The sequence below is a fragment of the Liolophura sinensis genome, chromosome 7, assembly GCF_032854445.1.
Source record: "Liolophura sinensis isolate JHLJ2023 chromosome 7, CUHK_Ljap_v2, whole genome shotgun sequence".
Classification (NCBI taxonomy): domain Eukaryota; kingdom Metazoa; phylum Mollusca; class Polyplacophora; order Chitonida; family Chitonidae; genus Liolophura; species Liolophura sinensis.
In genome coordinates, this window is record NC_088301.1 from 10,129,756 (window position 1) to 10,151,932 (window position 22,177).

Consider the following 22,177-nt stretch of genomic DNA (forward strand, 5'->3'; position numbering starts at 1 on the left):
CTTTCCGTTTTCATCTGTAGCTTTGATTATGTTACTAGCATTGGGGTTTCTGAAAAGCTTCAGCCTACATTTCTGGCTTTATCTCCAGAATTTAATGTGGTGTGGAATGATAGCTCTCCTCCAACTTCAGCTGCAATATTTTCTGAACTGCTTGACTTGATAACATAACTGGTTTGTAAACAGCGTTTAGCAGTTCTGTACTTGTGTATATCCCTCAACAGAAAATGGTTACATTGTTTCTGAAATATTCTTACTGGTATTTATAATAATAAAGCAAGCTTAAGGGGCAAAGGAATGGTCCTATTTTGCATTTTGAATGAAGTGTAAGGTTGGGTACATGTATGTGCACAAATAGTATTTCATGACACAAAATAGGTTCACTTCGTACGTAGGGTATGTGGTCAAATACATGTAGAGGCTGAAGATAATCAGTGTTAATTAAAAAAGTTTTACACTGTTTTGTGGGCAAGACCTTTCTATACACTCCATATTTCGTGCCTTGATGTCTCTACTATTTAATGCAGGTATAGTTGTGCCTGTTTCTGGTATATGTAGCATCAGCACCCAAAACCAGTTATAGCAATGTTAAGGTAAATGTTAAAGGTAGTTTCCAAAAGTACTGCATATATTGAGCTCACATTTTGCATACAGACATGGGTGTAAAGCACAATAATGCGAGGGGAAATGCCCTATCATTGATGCGCTGAGCTCTGCCTATTATTTACCATAAATTACAAAATCCACTATTTACTGTAATTCTTAACCTTTACAGTAAATACGTTTGCAGGGTGTTATTCAAGCATATTTTGAAGGCATTATTCTGTGTAGAATGGTAAAATTACATATTTATGCCCTGAAATCAACATATGTCTCCAAAAGCAACTTAAAAATGTGGATAGGTTGCAGTTAAAGTTGCTCTCTCATGTATGCAAAAAAGTTGTAATCAAAGTTACGATAAATCTTAATTATGGTATCTCAAAAATTGTGTTGGGGTCAAGTCTTTAATACATGTAAAACAAAATGTCACCAGCTGAGAGGTCTTGCATTCATGTGTTTCCTTAAGATGAGCTCCTTGGTTTAATTAAATCCACATGCTGTACCAAATCTATTTTTAATTGCTTAACATCAGATAGGATCACTTTTAAATATTCTTGATTCAACACTGGCTTGATTCATTCTCTCCTCAGTGCGTTGGCAGTTTTTGCATTTCCTCACAAATTGTTAGCATCAGTATTAAATTTTAATAGTTATTGAATATTCAAAAATACAACAGGCTAAATGGATGTTGGTAATTCCGTATAAAGTGTCTAAAAATTGGTTTGTATCTGCATGAATGAAAACAGACCTAATACTATCCAGTCCACTTGTTTGAGTTTTTTAGATTTTACAACAAAAAAGAAAAAAAAAAAACAGGCAAACACAAATAAAGGATGCTTTTAAAGTAGGTCAGGTCAATGTGGCATGATATCTGAAGCAGAGGGGCTGATGGGTAGGAACATCAGGGTACATTAGGCATCGGTAAAAGCTTTCAAGGCTGAAAACTTTTTCAAAATGAAGGTCTTGCAGTAATCAGTTTTCTGTTTTCATATTTTTTTGTTTTTTTTTTGTTTTCTAAACTATTTCTGCATTTGCGTGTTACTGCCATTTCATTGGATGCACATGTCTTTAAGCTGGTGTGGTGTGATGCGCGATGTACGTCTATGTATCTGACCTATTAAATGCCCAGATCAGCTCTGAACTTTTTTTTTTTCTGTCATGTTAAGTACTTAACCCTCATTTGGCTGCAAGTTAGAAAGAGTCTAAATGGGAGAAAGCATCAATGAATGGTAATTACTTGTCATTGTATTGCGAGAGAAAACTTTGTTTGATTTGTGCTAATGTACGTCATGCTGTGGAATATTTCTCTTAAAAAGCTGTGATCCAGCCAGGTTTACGTGGAAGCCAGAAGATTGTGATGCCTAATGCCAGGTACCTGAGAAACGTGCTGACATCAAGTCACAGCTTTAAGCCAATGAGAGCCATTTTTAAAGATGCGACGTCTCTCATTGGTCATGGGTTAGCTAATCGTCTGCCAGGGCATGACCCGGCCATTTTATAGACAGCTGAGACCGAAAGAACCTTTGTAGTCCGTCTGCCCCAAAGCATGTCACAACTATACATTGAGCAATGATATATTCCGATTATTAACTCTGGATACTTCGGATATAGAAATGATGGATGTGCATGGTGATGTTAACCATTGGAGTGTGCTGAGTATTGGCACAGTGTAGGAAGGTGTGCTGCTGTGCATATGGTGACTAGATGAATGCTTATCTTTTTGACAAGGATACATTTGTAGATCATTTTAGTTATTGAAAATTTATCATTAAATTGTTTAAGAACATTGTTTATCATTGTTCCAAGTGAGCAAAACCATGCACATTTTAATTTTTGTGATGTTGCATAAACGAGATATCACAGTTCCAAGTGAGCAAAATCATGCACATTTTAATTTTTGTGATGTTGCATAAACGATATATCACAGTTCCAAGTGAGCAGAATCATGCACATTTTAATTTTTGTGATGTTGCATAAACGATATACACAGTTCCAAGTAAGCAAAATCATGCACATTTTAATTTTTGTGATGTTGCATAAACGAGATATCACAGTTCCAAGTGAGCAAAATCATGCACATTTTAATTTTTGTGATGTTGCATAAACGAGATATCACAGTTCCATTGAGCAGAATCATGAACATTTTAATTTTTGTGATGTTGCATGAACGATATACACAGTTCCAAGTGAGCAAAATCATGCACATTTTAATTCTTGTGATGTTGCATAAACAAGATATCACAGTTCCAAGTGAGCAAAATCATGCACATTTTAATTTTTGTGATGTTGCATAAACGATATATCACAGTTCCAAGTGAGCAAAATCATGCACATTTTAATTTTTGTGATGTTGCATAAACAAGATATCACAGTTCCAAGTGAGCAAAATCATGCACATTTTAATTCTTGTGATGTTGCATAAACGAGATATCACTGATCCAAGTGAGCAAAATCATGCACAATGAGAATGTGTATGATTCTAAATACATTTGTAGATCATTTTAGTTATTGAAAATTTATCATTAAAGATATTGCTAAAGAAGAATTAAAATTTACTTATTGTGCTTAAAGTTTAATGTCAAAAGGAAAGATAACACCAGACATTATGATGTTGCATAAACGAGATATCACAGTTCCAAGTGAGCAAAATCTTGCACATTGAGAAAATTAAAAGTTGCACCATGCTATCAGTTTTAAGATATAATTAGGAGCAAGTAAGACTTTTATAAACCAAGGATGACTCACCTGATGTAACACGGACACTGCCTTTCAGCCTTACGAACCTGGGGTACGAGTGATGCAACATTGCTTTTCCCTTTTTTCCCAAATGGAGCATCCCTTGTCCTCACAAGAATTCTAGGTTAAAAGTTGAATTATACAGTTATCAAGCACATAAGAAAGAAAATGGCAGTTTAGGTGTTTTTCCACTCCCTCCAAAATATGTGTATACACTGAAGCTATTTTATTTCTTGTCTACTCTTTTAAAAGGGTGGAGTAAACAATATCAAGTGCACTCTAAAATCAGTGTACAATGTACAGCTGTTCTGATCGCTAAAACACTATGTATTGCTTGGTAATATATGTACCTGTACTTCTTGGTTGACTTGATTGCATTATTATAAAAATTGTATTGGAAAAATACAGGTTATGCACATTGTTACTTGTTTCAGTTGAAAGCAGTGTCCTTCTGACAATTTATTTATTTATTTATTTATTTCATTGCTGTTTTATTCTGTATCCAAGAATAGTTGACTCCTATGATGGCGACCAGCATTATCATGGGAAGAAATTAACAGTGATCATCCACTATTTGCTGACAGACCTCTCCTGACAGTTTTGTCCCTCTCCACACATATACTCTTTACAGCACATGTGCTGCTTTTCACTCTTGCTTTACATCACTGCCACCACTAGACAAGCTTGACCTTTGCAGCCTCATCATTGGTGTTCGCACGCTGAACTATTTAACCAGTAAAATTCTTTCAAGTACCTTCTGGTACACACTTTAAATGTAGAGATCGCATGTGTTTAAACTATTGTTAGAAACAAAGGTTGAGACAGACTTTTTGTGTTTCATTGTGACCAGCGTGACCTTGGCATTTTTAATTATATCTTTGCAAGTGGTGGCAGTGATGTAAAGTGAATGTAGAAAGCGGTGCATTGCACTTCATAGTCCTGAGTGAAGTTATGTTAATGTAATGTTAGACGTAAGAGTTAATGTGTATGCATCAAAGGCGTTGATTACAACAGTAAATTATCAGGAATCCATTCCAACAAGTTTCTGGTAAATACTGTTATAGTATGTATAAAATTCATGCAAGATGACCCCATTTTAACAGGAACATTTGTATGTTCCCATGGCACATTCTATTTCATTTTTCCTGAAAAACATGCATATGAAGACATACTTTTACATGTTGTTCCCTCATCCTCCCTTTATTAAACACTTGACTTCAGCTCTTTACAAAAAAGTTTAACCCCTCACTCATTTCGTGAACTTCACGAAAAATGTGCATCCAGCCTTATAAATCATGTGCTTATACTCTCCTTTGCCTCCTCCCCTTCAGCCTTGTGCATGACTACGCATGCCACAACCCTCAAAAGGCAATGGCTTGTAAGTGGTTCAAGCATGAACAACACAATGGCGGGGACTACTTCCGGCCAGGCTACTTCTACCTTATCTGGGTTAACGCAAGCAACGTGCTGGGTTCAACATCTTCGGATCCACAGCTTGTTGACACTAAAGCCATAGGTAGGCTCACATAGAAAGTTACATATACCTTTTTTATATTGTCTGGTGTTCATGTGGCGGGATGTGTTTTTGGTGGTGGGCATAAAATTTGTCATCTTTGGAGGGTGCTTTTTGATCCCCAATAAAGACAACCATGAAAGTGGACACTGGAGCGAAACTTGGAACACAGCAGACATAGTATATAACAGAACACTGTAAATTTAGGTTATAACAGAGTTTTAGGTTATAACAGAACACTGTAAATTTAGGTTATCACAGAACACTGCAGACTTAGGTTATCACAGAACACTGCAGACTTAGGTTATCACAGAACACTGCAGACTTTGGTTATCACAGAACACTGAAGGCTTAGATTATCACAGAACACTGCAGGCTTAGGTTATAACAGAACACTGCAGACCTAGGTGAAAACAGAACCCTGCAGACTTAGGTTATAACAGAACACTGCAAACTTAGGTGAAAGCAGAACACTTCAGACTTAGGTTATAACTGAGCAGTGCAGACTTAGGTTATCACAGAACATTGCAGACTTAGGTTATCACAGAACACTGCAGACTTAGGTCATCACAGAACACTAGAGACTTAGGTTATCACAGAACACTGCAGACTTAGGTCATCACAGAACACTAGAGACTTAGGTCACCACAGAACACTAGAGACTTAGGTTATCACAGAACACTGCAGACTTAGGTCATCACAGAACACTAGAGACTTAGGTCATCACAGAACACTAGAGACTTAGGTCATCACAGAACACTGCAGACTTAGGTTATAACGGAACACTGCAGACTTCAGATATAAATGGGAATACTGCAAGCTTTGTACAATATGATGGAATACGGCCCATCTTGAGCAGAAATTTGTTTCATCCCCGCCTTTTTTGCTGCATGAAATGGGTAAAGTCCCTGTAATAAAGCATGTGCTTGACAGTTATCGTATGCAATTCCCTTTGATCCTATTGAGATATGCCCAAGATGGTCAAGCTTGATTGTGGAAAAGGCAAGTCATTTTTGCAAGCTTAACATTTGTGAAGTATCTGGTTAGCTTTCAAGAACTTAACTGCAAGGTTGCGCTAACTTGTTGGAAGCCTAATTTGCTACACAACTGCAAGCTAGCCGCAATCTTGCTGCAAGCTATCCGCAACCTTGACATCGCAAGCTAGCCACAATCTTGTTACACAATCTTGTTAAAGTATTAACTTTCTGTAACTTCAAAAGTGACGAAGCATTTATATTTACGGACACCTGTATGTATATATATTCATTCAACCTATACCTGCTTTGTTTTGCTTAAAGTGTATTAGTATATTTAGGATTTAAATCTTAGCTCTTGGACAGAAATGATTATTCGTTTGTGTTACTTGAACAGACAATTCGGACCACATTTAAAATCTGTTCCTTGAAAAATGTTCCTAACTATGGAATTTTTGTTTTCTGTTATACTTCTGCGTTGGCAGTGAAGTTACGGCCTGTGGTGGAAGTGTCTGTGTCAGCCGTGAACAAGTCCTCAGTACATGTGAACTGGACCATGACATTCCCATCCAACGGTCGCCTGAAGCTGATCTACAACATCTCCCTCACCTGTACAGAGTGTATGACTGCTCACGTTTGGCGGGTGAGTATATAGTTAACCGATTATATAAGCCAAATCAGAATCATACAGTTAACGAATCTCACTAAAATGAGATCTAGCTTATGACTTTTAATTCTCGTTGGTGTATAATTTGGGGGATAAATCCGTTTGATTTTGATCCGGTTGTCCATTTGTGGTCGTCACGACCTTGTGCATTAAATCATCCAGCAGTTTTGATTTCACTTTGAAGAAACTTTGTCGGCATTAGGTTGCACTGCATCAATTCTATCCAGAGTTATCGCCCTTTAAACGTAGAATCAAGACTTGCAGATCAAGATTCCTTGTCAACACATCAGCTCCTTATACAGTATTTATTGGATTTTGATTAAACTTTGTAGGCAGGACAGAGACCATGTGGGGATGCATTTGTTGCCCCGTATTTAGTACTTTCAGAGTTATTAGCCTTTAAGCATAAAATCAGTTAAGACTTGCAGATCAAGTTGCCATGAGTCAGGTAAGGAAAAGATTCATAAAAGATACTGCAAGTAAGCATAAACAGGTTGAATTACAAAAATATTTGTTGTCCTGGATTTTTTAAATGGGTGCACATAAAAGCTTTTGTATACTCAACCTTAAAAAAAGCTAATAGCTGTACTATAGTGCTGAATGTGAATCAATCTATATATCAATTAATACACAGTGCTGGATTTGTATTATATATATATATGTTATCTCGATACTACCTGGTAAAGGTTGGTAATTTGATCAATTTAATCAATTAAATATACACTCATATAAACTCCAAGGGAAGAAAAAATCACTGTTAAACTTTTTTATATAAATATTGATTGACAGTTCTTTTGGTCTGTCTTCCATGTCCTCATTCCCTGAGCATAATGAGGCTTTGGTCTTACTGTTGCAGAAGGGCCCAATCAGGAGAAAGGCTTCAAATCCTTTAATCAAGGTTTTTGTGAATGACCTTGAGCCATACACAGAGTACAGGGTTTCTGTGAGAGTAAAGACAAAGACTGGAGGTTACTGGAGTGAGCCGTCAGAACCTATGACAACTACAACATTAGAAGGTGGTGAGTGAAGCAGCCATCCTTCCGGAGTTGTTGTTTGTTTTTTTTCTCTTTTTTTAATATTTTACCCTTTCATGCACGCAAAACAACATTGCCAGGCTGGCTGTCTGTTGGCTTTATCCAGAAGACACTTATAGTCTTTGATCAGTGATTGTCATTTACAGGTAGTTGAACCCTCTTCTGCAGCTTTAAAGTCAGAATGTAGATAATTGGTCCTAGCTGATTGGTTAAGACATTTGTTATTTATTTCTTTTATTTGATGGGTGTTTTACGTTATACGACGGCCAGCATTGTGGTGCGAGGAAACCAATGACCATCCACATTTTGCTGGCAGACTAGTATGAGCTGGACTTGAACTCACAGCGACTGCATTGGTGAGAGGCTCCTGGGTCATTGCGCTGTGCCGGCACACTAACCCCCCAGCCACTTAGGTTCCCTAAGATGCTTGTCTTTCAGTCACTAAAACATGTGAGGTTTGGGTTCAACCCTGGGCCTTGGTAGGGAATTTGTGGATTGAAATCCTCTAAATAAGCAGTCTGACAAGGACTTTGTTAGGCGTCAAATCTTCAGGTAAAGTACAAAGGAAATAAGCTGTTCATGTTGAACACACGGAATCATCACAACACCAAGGGTTTTGAAATGTGTCCACTACGTCTCAAAACGTTCTTTACAAACCTGAGATTTCCACACTCTGAATGTTTGTGGGACTTTGTTGACAGTAATCGGTCAGCGGCCATTGTTATATTCCTTGAAGACCATTTGCCTTCCACCAACATGGTGCGGATGACTTTCATCATACATAGGAAAGGCTGTCCTTAACTTGCCAAAGGTCGGAAATTGACCCTAGATATTCTGGCTTCATTCATCCTTAAAATTGACCACCTCCATGTATAAAATCAAGATTCCTAAGAATGATACTAAACCTGGCAGGGTGCAGTGGTTTTCTCCTGTGTCCATCAACGAGCTGAAATGTGGGTGAGCGTGGAGTGAAACACCAAACAACTCATTGAGCAAACTTGGGGTTGACTTATTTTGTTGCTATCCTTAAAGTACCCAAAATTTAAGGCTGTCTTGAATGTGCTATATATCACTACTGTTGCTGAGTTGGTAGTGAATAGAAGTCCGGTCATGACGTGGATTAGCTCCACCTGTGAAGCTGACATAAGATTAACAATGTACTACCGTGCCAAGCTTCACACACTCCTGCAATGATCTGAGATGCGCTCGCTGTTCTACCTTAACAGCGGGCTTAAATCTTAAGTATTGTAACTCTGACTTTTTAGATTTATGCATCGATGAACAGATAAATCATATCTGCACACAATTGTAGCTTCAGTTTTATGTTCCAATCAATGGGTTGGTAGAGTACGTCCTTGGTTTTTTTGACGAAACGTCTTTTCCTTGGTATACTTCTGCCATATTTGGACTAAATTTCAGGCAAGAATCAATTTCATGTCAAGGGACATCGTGAAACCCCAGTCTTTGCATCACATGGTGTGTTGCATCTGTGTGACAAGAGAGCTATTCATAGCTGACAGTTCATGACGTTTTCAGCCAGAATCACCGGGTAACGTGATGGCGAGTACGGCAGCCAACAACGGCGACCAACACATCGAAGGGGAGACAACTTGTGTCCCGAAATAGTTTGAATTTGTCGTACATATTGGAGGAGGGACTGTGTGTGTTTGTTTTGAAGCCACCTTTTACGTGTTGTGTCTTCACAGAAAACATTTTTATGTAGGCTAGGACAAAATAACATCGCTAAAAACCTAATATTCTTCCAGCGATACTCACAGAGCATGTTGGACATCCTGTGTGATGCCAGAAGTCAGTGTAGCTCTGTCTGCTCAACATGTCAATGCATGGTTAAATCAGTTGAGCCAGTTAGTGTAAACTAGGTTAATGTGTATAAAGATGCAAGAAACCCCACATGGTAACGTCATCAGAATGAACAAGTTTTGACCTAGTTATTATGGGGATTCGGAATTTGTTGTCTATTTCCTAGGTAAAGAAGTAAAAAAACTTAAACATGGATGTATGTTCCTTTTCTTCAGTTCCAAGAGGAAGTCCCAGCTTAACAAATGCCTCTTTCACAGAGTTTCACTCTTCATCTAAGGGAAGACAACTCACTGTGTACTGGCAGGTAAGCCAAGTATTTATGTCCGACATGAACAGCTTGCAATGGTATGCAGGGGAAGCGTTGAATGTATGTTGTTAAAAATGATTTGCAACTACTTTAACTATTAATTTGCCACAGGAATGAAGTCTTGTTTTAATTTGATCAGGTGTAAATACGGTAATGGTACATGTACGTGAATGACCGTACGTAAGAAGGTCGGCAAGCAACCTGTGGGTTTGGGTCATGGGTTTCCTCCCACCATAATGCTGGCTGCAGTTGTATAAGTGAAATATTCTTGAGTCCCAGGTCTCCTGACCTTGAGGCGGACGCTCTAACCATTCAGCCACTGAAGCAGTCAGGTTTTGATGCGTGAAGTGTTGTTGTTGTGGTTAGAAATCATGACATGACAGAATCATTCACTCCCAAATCGAGTCATACCTAAGAATTTAACAACACTAAACTCAAGTCTAAGTGTATTGTAAAATAGTAATAAAAAATTTTCCATTTGTCCTTAATCTGTGTCTCTTTCCCTGAGATTTTTGTAATATATTTTTCTACTTTATAGTATTCTCACAATTTATTCAGAAATAAATAAATTTCTTTCCCAGTGTTGTTAATATATAAAGGACAAATTGACCCTGTCCGCTTCCTAAAATACTTTTTTCTGCTGTTAAGATAATGTTTAGTTTGGAACTATCATTCATCCATTCTTCACGTATCACCACAGTATGTGTTATATTGGTGCGTTAAATATATACTTATTGAGGTAGCTTTGTGGGTCTACATATTCAGCACCGTCATCCACCAATCCCAGGCATTTTAATGATGCTTGTTCTATTGTTCAGGATCTGGAGAGAAAGTATCAGGGAGGGGAGATCACCGAGTACCTGGTTAACGTGACTCCACCCACTTCGGGGTCAAAGGGCAAATCCATAAGTCAGCATAGATTGGCAGGGTCACAAGCTATGTTGAAGTCTCTAAATCTGGAAGATGGAAAACAGTACGAGGTGCGAGTGGCTGCTCTCACGAAGCATGGATATGGGCCTTATTCCCAACCACTGATTATCCCCCCTGAAAGTCAAGGTATGTTCAGTATTGTTTTTGTGTGACCATAGCTGGGCACTGCTCAGTTGTCTCTGTGTGTCTACATCTTAATCTTAAGTGCCAGTCACATATTTTTTTATGTTTTTCTTTTTTAATGGGGTAATTTGTTACTTTTGTTTACCACAGTTACACCAGGTGTCACCATGGTAACATCAGAAGCCAACAGCAGCCTTGGGTTCGTGTCATGGGACAAACCAGGTGGCGATATCCAAGCTACAAAGTTCCTAATCCACTACTGCCAAGGGCACATAACTCAGCTAGGCACACACATAGCTCAGTGCACGGTAGGATACATGTTTTGTGTAATCCTTAATTTCCATGATTAATACCTCAGGAACCCTTGTTAAAAAGTCATGTAATTGTGATGAGACAATTATGCTAGCTTGAAATAAGTTTTTTTGGTTTTTGATATGGACTGACCATGGCTAGTCCCAAGGTCAGATATGTCTATTGAAGGGAATGGGGCGGAATGACATAACTTTCATCTTTTGGTCAAATTAAAAGTAATTTGGGGAAAAATGTCTGTAACTGCCCTTTGTCTCTAGTTTTACATCACGTTGGTGTGAAAGAGTTCATATTTTAGGCTAAGGGCATGAATGGACTTACTGTTAAAGGGTGCATGGTGGTGTAATTATTATAAGAATAGTGGTAAGACAAAAAATAACATGTAAATCATGCGGAGTAAATGTTTAATTGTACCATAAATATGATTTGCTGTAATTCTGTAATCTTTTTGCATGATTGCATGGTGATTGTTCAAGAATATTCTGAAGGCAATATTCTGTGTTGACTGATGAAATTATACATTTTGTGAAGCCCTGAAAACTGGCCAATCCAGCTAATGTAGTTTTGTCTCCAAAGTGGAATTAAAATTGTACTGAAATTTGCTCTTTCATATGTGAAGTGCATTATTCATCCTCCGAGAAATATTATCACCAAACGATCTGCAGAAACGGCTTTGTGAATTCCTTGTGCTCTCATTTGTTTATGGGGCCTTGGTGAAAATAAGCATTTTAGTGGCTGTTTTTTGTGTGGGATAATGTTCATTGAAGACTGGTTGTCTTCCACTTGTACGATATGGAAATCTGTGTTACATAAGCGAATATTGGTCTGCCGGAAGCCATTGCCTATCCCTCCATAATGCTAGCTGGCCGTAGACTTGTAAGTGAAATATTTCTGAGTAAAACATCATTGAAATAAGTAAAGGGAACAAAATGTGTCAGTAACTTGTCATAAACTGGTGGTTTATTCCGGGCGCGCCAAATTCCTCCTCTCATTAAACTGATAGCCATGATGAGTTTTTTTTAGTTTGGCTTGTAACACCTGCAATCAGAGAAATCGACCAATCAGTGACATTGTTTGCTCTTGTTGTTATTGTTGTAGGATGGCTACTCGTGGCTGGATGTTGATGGAAACCAGACATCAGCTACTGTGGTCATGCCAGAACATCGAGACATGTCCAAGTATGTGATTGGCGTTTCCATGGAGACAGAGGTGGGGAACAGTGGCATCGTGTGGTCACCGTGCATGTTTAAGATACAAGGAAGTAAGTCAGTGCACCTGTGCACAAATCTATGTAAAATCTTACCTCTCTTGACATCAGGGACCAATTTCACATATCCAGTTTTGACTTAAAGAATACATGAAAAGGAACTATAAAACAAAGATTATGTTTCTATGCCAAATGAAGAGAATTAAACTTTTGTAAAAAAAAAATTAATTTTGTGGTTATTTTTAGAATTACCACCTTATATTATGCATATTTTCCATCAACGATCAGATTTTTCAGAAATTACATTATCGTTGATTTTGCTGTGTCGCTAAAGTGTGGGCAAGATGACATGTACACAGATGCTGCATGGCTTCTTAGGGCCAGCTTAAGGCCACCTGCACGCCCCGTCACCCATTCCCATTCAGCCTGTTTCCCACAGCCCCACTTTCATTTGGCCAGACCCATTCAGTCTGTCCCCTGTAGAGCTCTTTTTTAAACCGGGATAATTGGTGATGTCACCACTGTAAGCTACTTAATCTCGAGACTGACCACTGGGGCCGTAAGAAAACTGTACTTTGAAGCCATTTTTACCCACCAAACTGAAAGTTGAAAAATTTCATGTATTATTACTCATGATAAACTGCACATTAAAAAACAAAACTAAACTTCACGTATTGTTTCAAAATTCTAAATGCGATCTTAAGGTTTTAGAAATTAAAATTTTGTCCATTTCTTCAATGTTATCGTAAGACAAATGTGTCACAATTTCAACGTATAGTACCAAAAACTAAACTTTCTGAAGCGGTTTAAATTTTTGACTTAAGTCAGAAATGGTTTTATGGAATAGACCCCAAACAGAAATGTTTTGTTTGTAACCCAAAAGGCTGAAAATAGGTGCCTGACGATTTTGAAATACCCAGTTGTAGATGGTGGTAAAACCACTTAATTGGCCATTACATGTTGTATAATAGTGGATCACGATGACTTGATTACTTCACCAAAGTAACCATGGTTTCATATTATATAACATGACCAATAAGGCCTCCCGTAGCACTTACTTCAGAAATATCAGACACGTATTTATGTGTGTTCACAGTACCTGGTAAGCTTCAGAAGATAAAGGTCGAAGCAAGGGAATTTACTTCAGTGACCTTGACATGGTTTCCATTGTCATGTATGTCAGCCCGGGTCAAGGTCTGGTCATACGAGGTCAGCATATGTGAAGAGGTGGAAGAAAGGTGTACTTGCGGGCAAGGTAAGTACAGGGTTGTGTGCTGGTAGCATTGAAGGAGGGCACGGACGGAGACTAAGTACTGAGTGAGTGGGAATATTGTGAGGAAACTTGATTGATTGGCAAGTGGACAGGTGTGGTGATTTGTGATTGATTGGTGTGGTGATTTGTGATTGACAGGTGATGGGTGTTATGATTGATTGGTGAATAGGTGTGGTGATTTGTGATTGATAGGTGAATGGGTGTGGTGACTTGTGATTGATAGGTGAATAGTTGTAGTGGTTTGTGATTTGTAGCTGAATAGGTATGGTGATTTGTGAATGATAGGTGTGATGATTTATGATTGATACATGAATGGGTTTGGTTATATGTTACTGATAGGTCCGTAGATGTGGTGATTTGAGGTTGATTACTGGAAGGATGCGAGGTGAATAGAATTATTGATTTATATTGATTACTGTATTGATCTGATGATTTAGATTGAAAGGTGCATGCTTGTGTGATTGATATTTGCAAATATGTTTGATTTATGGTGCATGGCTATGGTGATTTGAGTGTTAGACTCTTTCTATTTGAGAATGACCACTGGATTCTTATTGTGATTTAAGAGTTACTGGATTCTTGTGATTATATGAGAGACATCTCTTGATTCTTTTGCTGACCTAAAAAGTCCGGGTATTGGACGAGGGGCTGAAGATGGGGATTACCTGACCATTCTTTCTGTCCCTGTGCAGGCCGAATAATAGAGTTCAAAGGGGTATGGGACCTACATACAGCCCGAGTGGAGAGGTTAAGATCTGGTCAGGCTTACAGCCTATGTGTGCGAGCCCTTGGGGTGAATGGCCCGGGTGCCTGGAGCACCGCCGTCAGGGTCACCACAGACATACCAGGTGGGTAATGTGTCTCTAGTACTGTAATGCTATATATCTGATAACAAATAATTCCATCAGCTATTGCTGTGTTTTCAAGGACATGTGATTGCTTTTGCTATTCTGAGACTGCGAATTACATAAATATGCCAGAGTGTTCCTGGTGTACCCAAGTGAGATTCTACAATACATGCGATAACGCACATGGAATGGACCATGTCCCATTTTTAGTGTATATGCGACAGGGATTTATTAATGGAGTCACAAGGACGACCTGTTGGTATTGTCACAATGACGACTTGTTGGGATTCCCCCAGAGGCAGCCTGCTGGTATTGTCACAATGAAGACTTGTTGGGATTCCCCCAGAGGCAGCCTGTTGGTATTGTCACAATGACGACTTGTTGGGATTCCCCCAGAGGCGACCTGTTGGTATTGTCACAATGATGACTTGTTGGGATTCCCCCAAAGGCGGCCTGTTTGTATTGTCACAATGACAACTTGTTGGGATTCCCCCAGAGGCAACCTGCTGGTATTGTCACAATGATGACTTGTTGGGATTCTCCCGGAGGCAACCTGCTGGTATTATCACAATGACGACTTGTTGGGATTCTCCCAGAGGCAACCTGCTGGTATTGTCACAATGACGACCTGTTGGGATTCTCCCAGAGGCAACCTGCTGGTATTGTCACAATGACGACCTGTTGGGATTCTCCCAGAGGCGACCTGCTGGTATTGTCACAATGATGACTTGTTGGGATTCCCCCAGAGGTGACCTGTTTGTATTGTCACAATGACAACTTGTTGGGATTCTCCCAGAGGCGACCTGTTGGTACTGTCACAATGATGACTTGTTGGGATTCCCCCAGAGGCGACCTGTTTGTATTGTCACAATGACAACTTGTTGGGATTCTCCCAGAGGCGACCTGTTGGTATTGTCACAATGACAACTTGTTGGGATTCTCCCAGAAGCAGCCTGTTGGTATTGTCACAGTGACAACTTGTTGGGATTCCCCCAGAGGCGACCTGTTTGTATTGTCACAATGACAACTTGTTGGGATTCCCCTAGAGGCGACCTGTTGGTATTGTCACAGTGACAACTTGTTGGGATTCCCCCAGAGGTGACCTGTTTGTATTGTCACAATGACAACTTGTTGGGATTCTCCCAGAGCCGACCTGTTGGTATTGTCACAATGATGACTTGTTCGGATTCTCCCAGAGGCGACATGTTGGCATTGTCACAATGACGACTTGTTGGGTTCCCCCAGAGGCGACATGCTGGTATTGTCACAATGACGACTTGTTGGGATTCCCCCAGAGGCGACCTGCTGGTATTGTCACAATGATGACTTGTTGGGATTCCCCCAGAGGCGACCTGTTGGTATTGTCACAATGATGACTTGTTGGGATTCTCCCAGAGGCGACCTGTTGGTATTGTCACAATGACGACTTGTTGGGTTCCCCCAGAGGCGACCTGTTGGTATTGTCACAGTGATGACTTGTTGGGATTTTCCCAGAGGCGACCTGCTGGTATTGTCACAATAATGACTTGTTCGGATTCTCCCGGAGGCGACCTGCTGGTATTGTCACAATGATGACTTGTTGGGATTCCCCCAGAGGCAACCTGTTTGTATTGTCACAATGACAACTTGTTGGGATTCTCCCAGAGGCGACCTGTTGGTATTGTCACAATGATGACTTGTTGGGATTCTCCCAGAAGCAGCCTGTTGGTATTGTCACAGTGACAACTTGTTGGGATTCCCCCAGAGGTGACCTGTTGGTATTGCCACAATGACAACTTGTTGGGATTCCCCCAGAGGCGACCTGTTGGTATTGTCACAATGACAACTTGTTGGGATTCCCCAAGAGGCGACCTGTTTGTATTGTCACAATGACAACTTGTTGGGATTCCCCCAGAGGCGACCTGCTGGTATTGTCACAATGACAACTTGTTGGGATTCCCCCAGAGGCAACCTGCTGGTATTGTCACAATGATGACTTGTTGGGATTCTCCCGGAGGCAACCTGCTGGTATTATCACAATGACGACTTGTTGGGATTCTCCCAGAGGCAACCTGCTGGTATTGTCACAATGACGACCTGTTGGGTTTCTCCCAGAGGCGACCTGCTGGTATTGTCACAATGATGACTTGTTGGGATTCCCCCAGAGGTGACCTGTTGGTATTGTCACAATGACGACTTGTTGGGATTCCCCCAGAGGCAGCCTGCTGGTATTGTCACAATGAAGACTTGTTGGGATTCCCCCAGAGGCAGCCTGTTGGTATTGTCACAATGACGACTTGTTGGGATTCCCCCAGAGGCGACCTGTTGGTATTGTCACAATGATGACTTGTTGGGATTCCCCCAAAGGCGGCCTATTTGTATTGTCACAATGACGACTTGTTGGGATTCCCCCAGAGGCGACCTGTTTGTATTGTCACAATGACAACTTGTTGGGATTCCCCTAGAGGCGACCTGTTGGTATTGTCACAGTGACAACTTGTTGGGATTCCCCCAGAGGTGACCTGTTTGTATTGTCACAATGACAACTTGTTGGGATTCTCCCAGAGCCGACCTGTTGGTATTGTCACAATGATGACTTGTTCGGATTCTCCCAGAGGCGACATGTTGGCATTGTCACAATGACGACTTGTTGGGTTCCCCCAGAGGCGACATGCTGGTATTGTCACAATGACGACTTGTTGGGATTCCCCCAGAGGCGACCTGCTGGTATTGTCACAATGATGACTTGTTGGGATTCCCCCAGAGGCGACCTGTTGGTATTGTCACAATGATGACTTGTTGGGATTCTCCCAGAGGCGACCTGTTGGTATTGTCACAATGACGACTTGTTGGGTTCCCCCAGAGGCGACCTGTTGGTATTGTCACAGTGATGACTTGTTGGGATTTTCCCAGAGGCGACCTGCTGGTATTGTCACAATAATGACTTGTTCGGATTCTCCCGGAGGCGACCTGCTGGTATTGTCACAATGATGACTTGTTGGGATTCCCCCAGAGGCAACCTGTTTGTATTGTCACAATGACAACTTGTTGGCATTCTCCCAGAGGCGACCTGTTGGTATTGTCACAATGATGACTTGTTGGGATTCTCCCAGAAGCAGCCTGTTGGTATTGTCACAGTGACAACTTGTTGGGATTCCCCCAGAGGCGACCTGTTGGTATTGCCACAATGACAACTTGTTGGGATTCCCCCAGAGGCGACCTGTTGGTATTGTCACAATGACAACTTGTTGGGATTCCCCCAGAGGCGACCTGTTTGTATTGTCACAATGACAACTTGTTGGGATTCCCCCAGAGGCGACCTGCTGGTATTGTCACAATGACAACTTGTTGGGATTCCCCCAGAGGCGACCTGTTGGTATTGTCACAATGACAACTTGTTGGGATTCTCCCAGAGGCGACCTGTTTGTATTGTCACAATGACAACTTGTTGGGATTCTCCCAGAGGCGACCTGTTGGTATTGTCACAATGATGACTTGTTGGGATTCTCCCAGAGGCGACATGTTGGCATTGTCACAATGACGACTTGTTGGGTTCCCCCAGAGGCGACATGCTGGTATTGTCACAATGACGACTTGTTGGGATTCCCCCAGAGGCAACCTGCTGGTATAGACACAATGACGACTTGTTGGGATTCCCCCAGAGGTGACGTGTTGGTATTGTCACAATGATGACTTGTTGGGATTCCCCCAGAGGCGACCTGTTGGTATTGTCACAATGACGACTTGTTGGGTTCCCCCAGAGGCGAGCTGTTGGTATTGTCACAATGATGACTTGTTCAGATTTTCCCAGAGGTGACCTGTTGGTATTGTCACAATGACGACTTGTTGGGTTCCCCCAGAGGCAGCATGTTGGCATTGTCACAATGACGACCTGTTCGGATTCTCCCAGAGGTGACCTGTTCGGATTCTCCCAGAGGCGACCTGTTGGTATTGTCACAATGACGACTTGTTGGGATTCCCCCAGAGGCGACCTGCTGGTATTGTCACATTGACAACTTGTTGGGATTCCCTCAGAGGCGACCTGGTGGTATTGTCACAATGACGACTTGTTGGGATTCTTCCGGAGGCGACCTGCTGGTATTGTCACATTGACGACTTGTTCGGATTCTCCCAGAGGCGACCTGCTGGTATTGTCACAATGACGACCTGTTCGGATTCTCCCAGAGGCGACCTGTTGGTATTGTCACAATGACGACCTGTTCGGATTCTCCCAGAGGCGACCTGTTTGTATTGTCACAATGATGACATGTTGGGATTCCCCCAGAGGCGACCCGTTCAGACTCTCTCAATAGCTAGCAGCTGGGATTCTCAGAATGATTCTACATACACCCGTGTTGCTTAATCAGACAATGGGTATCTGGACTGTGTAGTAAATGGGCAGGTACCCTGAATCCTCAACAAATGGGACTGTCATAGTGAAGACATATTGGAAGACATGTAGCATGATGACATGACACAAATCCTATCCCCGCCACCTCTGAAAAAAATATCTTGAACGGCACTCAATGTTTTTTATACATTAGTAGACATTTTTATCTTAGTCAAGTGGGACTCTCGAGAATACATGTATCTGTGTTGCTTGTGTACTGTTCTTAATCAAATTGCAATCAAAATCAGGGAATATATATTGAGCCTTATATATATTCCAACACTGATAAATGAAGACAAGCCTTAGTGCAGGCTTGAGTAGAAATTATATCTATGATTACTTTCCAAACACTGAAATGTCTCTTATTAAATTGTAATATAAATGTTGTGTGCTTTTGTGAAAAATCATTCACAGCATATATAACTGAACTCGAGTGAGCTGTTCCCATCTAGCTGGATGTTAGGGCAGTATGACTATAGACACCCTACACTGAAGAAACAGTGGCAAACTGCATCTGGCACATGACAATTTCCATGACAACATACACTTAACAGATAACTGGTAAATCTGCTTGAGGCTGCAATTGCAATGGCTTTGTTGAGCAAGCCCGTGAGTGCATGTCTCAATCAAGCCAGTATTTTCGATGGTCAGGGACTTATTTTATCAGGGAGTTGAAAATTCCACAAAGCTGTGTGCCAGTAAACCATCATTGTACAGTGTATTCCTGATATTTGTTGTCTGTTTCAGCTCCTTGGGGTGTGATACTCGGTTGCTCGCTAGCAGGTATTTTCCTGGCTGTTATGATCCTCATTTGGTTGGGGTAAGGCGCTTTCTTTGACATGCCTTGTAGATTTACATTCATTCAGACATTTCATCGTGTGATAACCTACATTGACTAAGACCAGAGCCACACTACAAAGAAGATTTCAAAAGCACAGCCAGAAGCTGTGAACCCAAGTGTGTGTTTTATCTGATGATGACATCAGTTGAGGCCAATAGCTCATAATATACCACCATATACAAAGTTGTCAAAATAGTCTTATGTGTTTTGATTTATTTATTTATTTGATTGTTGTTTTTTGCCATACTCAAGAATATTTCATGTATATGATGGCGGCCAGCATTATGGAGGGAGGAAACCGGGCACAGCCCGGGGGAAACCCACGACAGGTTGCTGGCAGACCGTCCCACTTACGAGCTTAGCATGAGCTGGACTTGAACTCAACCTATGTGTTTTGATCACATATTGTTCACATAATAAGGAATGGCTCAATGGCAGTATGATATTATAAACATATTCATAAAGAAGCAATTGCCTTTTACAGTGTAATGTTTATGTAGAAATGAAAGTAATACCCCAAGGACAGTATTGTGTACATGTTCAAAACAATGGCCTGATGACAGTGTACTGTTAGCATAAAATGTTACAGTCTGACGACGGTGTAGTCTTCATGTGAAAAGTAGTACTGCCTGACGACGGTGTAGTGTTTGCATGAAAAGTTATGGCCTGACGACAGCATAGCGTTCTTGTTAAAAGTAGTATTGCCTGATGACAGTATAGTGTTTGCATAAAAAGTTAGGGTGTGATGACAGCCTAGCGTTCATGTTAAAAGTAGTATTGCCTGATGACAGTATAGTGTTTGCATAAAAAGTTAGGGTGTGATGACAGCCTAGCATTCACTTGAAAAGTAGTATTGCCTGATGACAGTATAGTGTTTGCATAAAAAGTTAGGGTGTGATGACAGCCTAGCATTCACTTGAAAAGTAGTATTCCCAGATGACAGTATAGTGTTTGCATAAAAAGTTAGGGTGTGATGACAGCCTAGGGTTCATGTTAAAAGTAGTATTCCCAGATGACAGTATAGTGTTTGCATAAAAAGTTAGGGTGTGATGACAGCCTAGCGTTCATGTGAAAAGTAGTATTCCCTGATGACAGTATAGTGTTTGCATAAAAAGTTAGGGTGTGATGACAGTCTAGTATTCATGTGAAAAGTAGTATTCCCTGATGACAGTATAGTGTTTGCATAAAAAGTTAGGGTGTGATGACAGCCTAGCGTTCATGTTAAAAGTAGTATTCCCTGATGACAGTATAGTGTTTGCATAAAAAGTTAGGGTGTGATGACAGCCTAGCATTCACTTGAAAAGTAGTATTGCCTGATGACAGTATAGTGTTTGCATAAAAAGTTAGGGTGTGATGACAGCCTAGCATTCACTTGAAAAGTAGTATTCCCAGATGACAGTATAGTGTTTGCATAAAAAGTTAGGGTGTGATGACAGCCTAGGGTTCATGTTAAAAGTAGTATTCCCAGATGACAGTATAGTGTTTGCATAAAAAGTTAGGGTGTGATGACAGCCTAGCGTTCATGTTAAAAGTAGTATTCCCTGATGACAGTATAGTGTTTGCATAAAAAGTTAGGGTGTGATGACAGTCTAGTATTCATGTGAAAAGTAGTATTCCCTGATGACAGTATAGTGTTTGCATAAAAAGTTAGGGTGTGATGACAGCCTAGGGTTCATGTTAAAAGTAGTATTCCCTGATGACAGTATAGTGTTTGCATAAAAAGTTAGGGTGTGATGACAGCCTAGGGTTCATGTGAAAAGTAGTATTCCCTGATGACAGTATAGTGTTTGCATAAAAAGTTAGGGTGTGATGACAGCCTAGGGTTCATGTGAAAAGTAGTATTCCCTGATGACAGTATAGTGTTTGCATAAAAAGTTAGGGTGTGATGACAGCCTAGGGTTCATGTGAAAAGTAGTATTCCCAGATGACAGTATAGTGTTTGCATAAAAAGTTAGGGTGTGATGACAGCCTAGGGTTCATGTTAAAAGTAGTATTCCCAGATGACAGTATAGTGTTTGCATAAAAAGTTAGGGTGTGATGACAGCCTAGGGTTCATGTGAAAAGTAGTATTCCCAGATGACAGTATAGTGTTTGCATAAAAAGTTAGGGTGTGATGACAGCCTAGCATTCACTTGAAAAGTAGTATTCCCAGATGACAGTATAGTGTTTGCATAAAAAGTTAGGGTGTGATGACAGCCTAGGGTTCATGTTAGAAGTAGTATTGCCTGATGACAGTATAGTGTTTGCATAAAAAGTTAGGGTGTGATGACAGCCTAGCGTTCATGTTAGAAGTAGTATTGCCTGATGACAGTATAGTGTTTGCATAAAAAGTTAGGGTGTGATGACAGCCTAGCGTTCATGTTAGAAGTAGTATTGCCTGATGACAGTATAGTGTTTGCATAAAAAGTTACGGCCTGACGTCAGCATAGCGTTCATGTTAGAAGTAGTATTGCCTGATGACAGTATAATATTAATGTTAATATATATAATTTGAAAGACTTAAACTACTCAATTTGCTTGTTAATAAGTTGAAAGGTATTAAAAATTGCCAGATGGAATAATAATCCATTTGCTTTAATCCATCTTTTAGCTAGGTTTTTCCATAAACTGTTGAAAGACATTTGTAGA

The 22,177-nt window shown here is 40.5% G+C and overlaps 1 protein-coding gene across 2 annotated transcripts in view; it reads left to right on the plus strand.

The window, feature by feature from the left end:
* LOC135471369 (uncharacterized) overlaps nucleotides 1-22,177 on the plus strand; it is a 49,482-nt gene that overhangs the window by 19,692 nt on the left and 7,613 nt on the right. Inside the window, exons 6-15 of one of the 2 annotated variants that reach the window (XM_064750579.1) lie at nucleotides 4,665-4,849; nucleotides 6,306-6,463; nucleotides 7,344-7,506; nucleotides 9,558-9,646; nucleotides 10,468-10,705; nucleotides 10,853-11,010; nucleotides 12,110-12,272; nucleotides 13,315-13,473; nucleotides 14,184-14,339; nucleotides 19,456-19,528. In XM_064750579.1, coding sequence (XP_064606649.1) covers nucleotides 4,665-4,849; nucleotides 6,306-6,463; nucleotides 7,344-7,506; nucleotides 9,558-9,646; nucleotides 10,468-10,705; nucleotides 10,853-11,010; nucleotides 12,110-12,272; nucleotides 13,315-13,473; nucleotides 14,184-14,339; nucleotides 19,456-19,528 — 1,542 coding nt within the window. Of the gene's footprint in view, nucleotides 1-4,664; nucleotides 4,850-6,305; nucleotides 6,464-7,343; nucleotides 7,507-9,557; nucleotides 9,647-10,467; nucleotides 10,706-10,852; nucleotides 11,011-12,109; nucleotides 12,273-13,314; nucleotides 13,474-14,119; nucleotides 14,340-19,455; nucleotides 19,529-22,177 lie in introns of those variants that run through there. The other variant, XM_064750580.1, reaches the window with a different exon arrangement.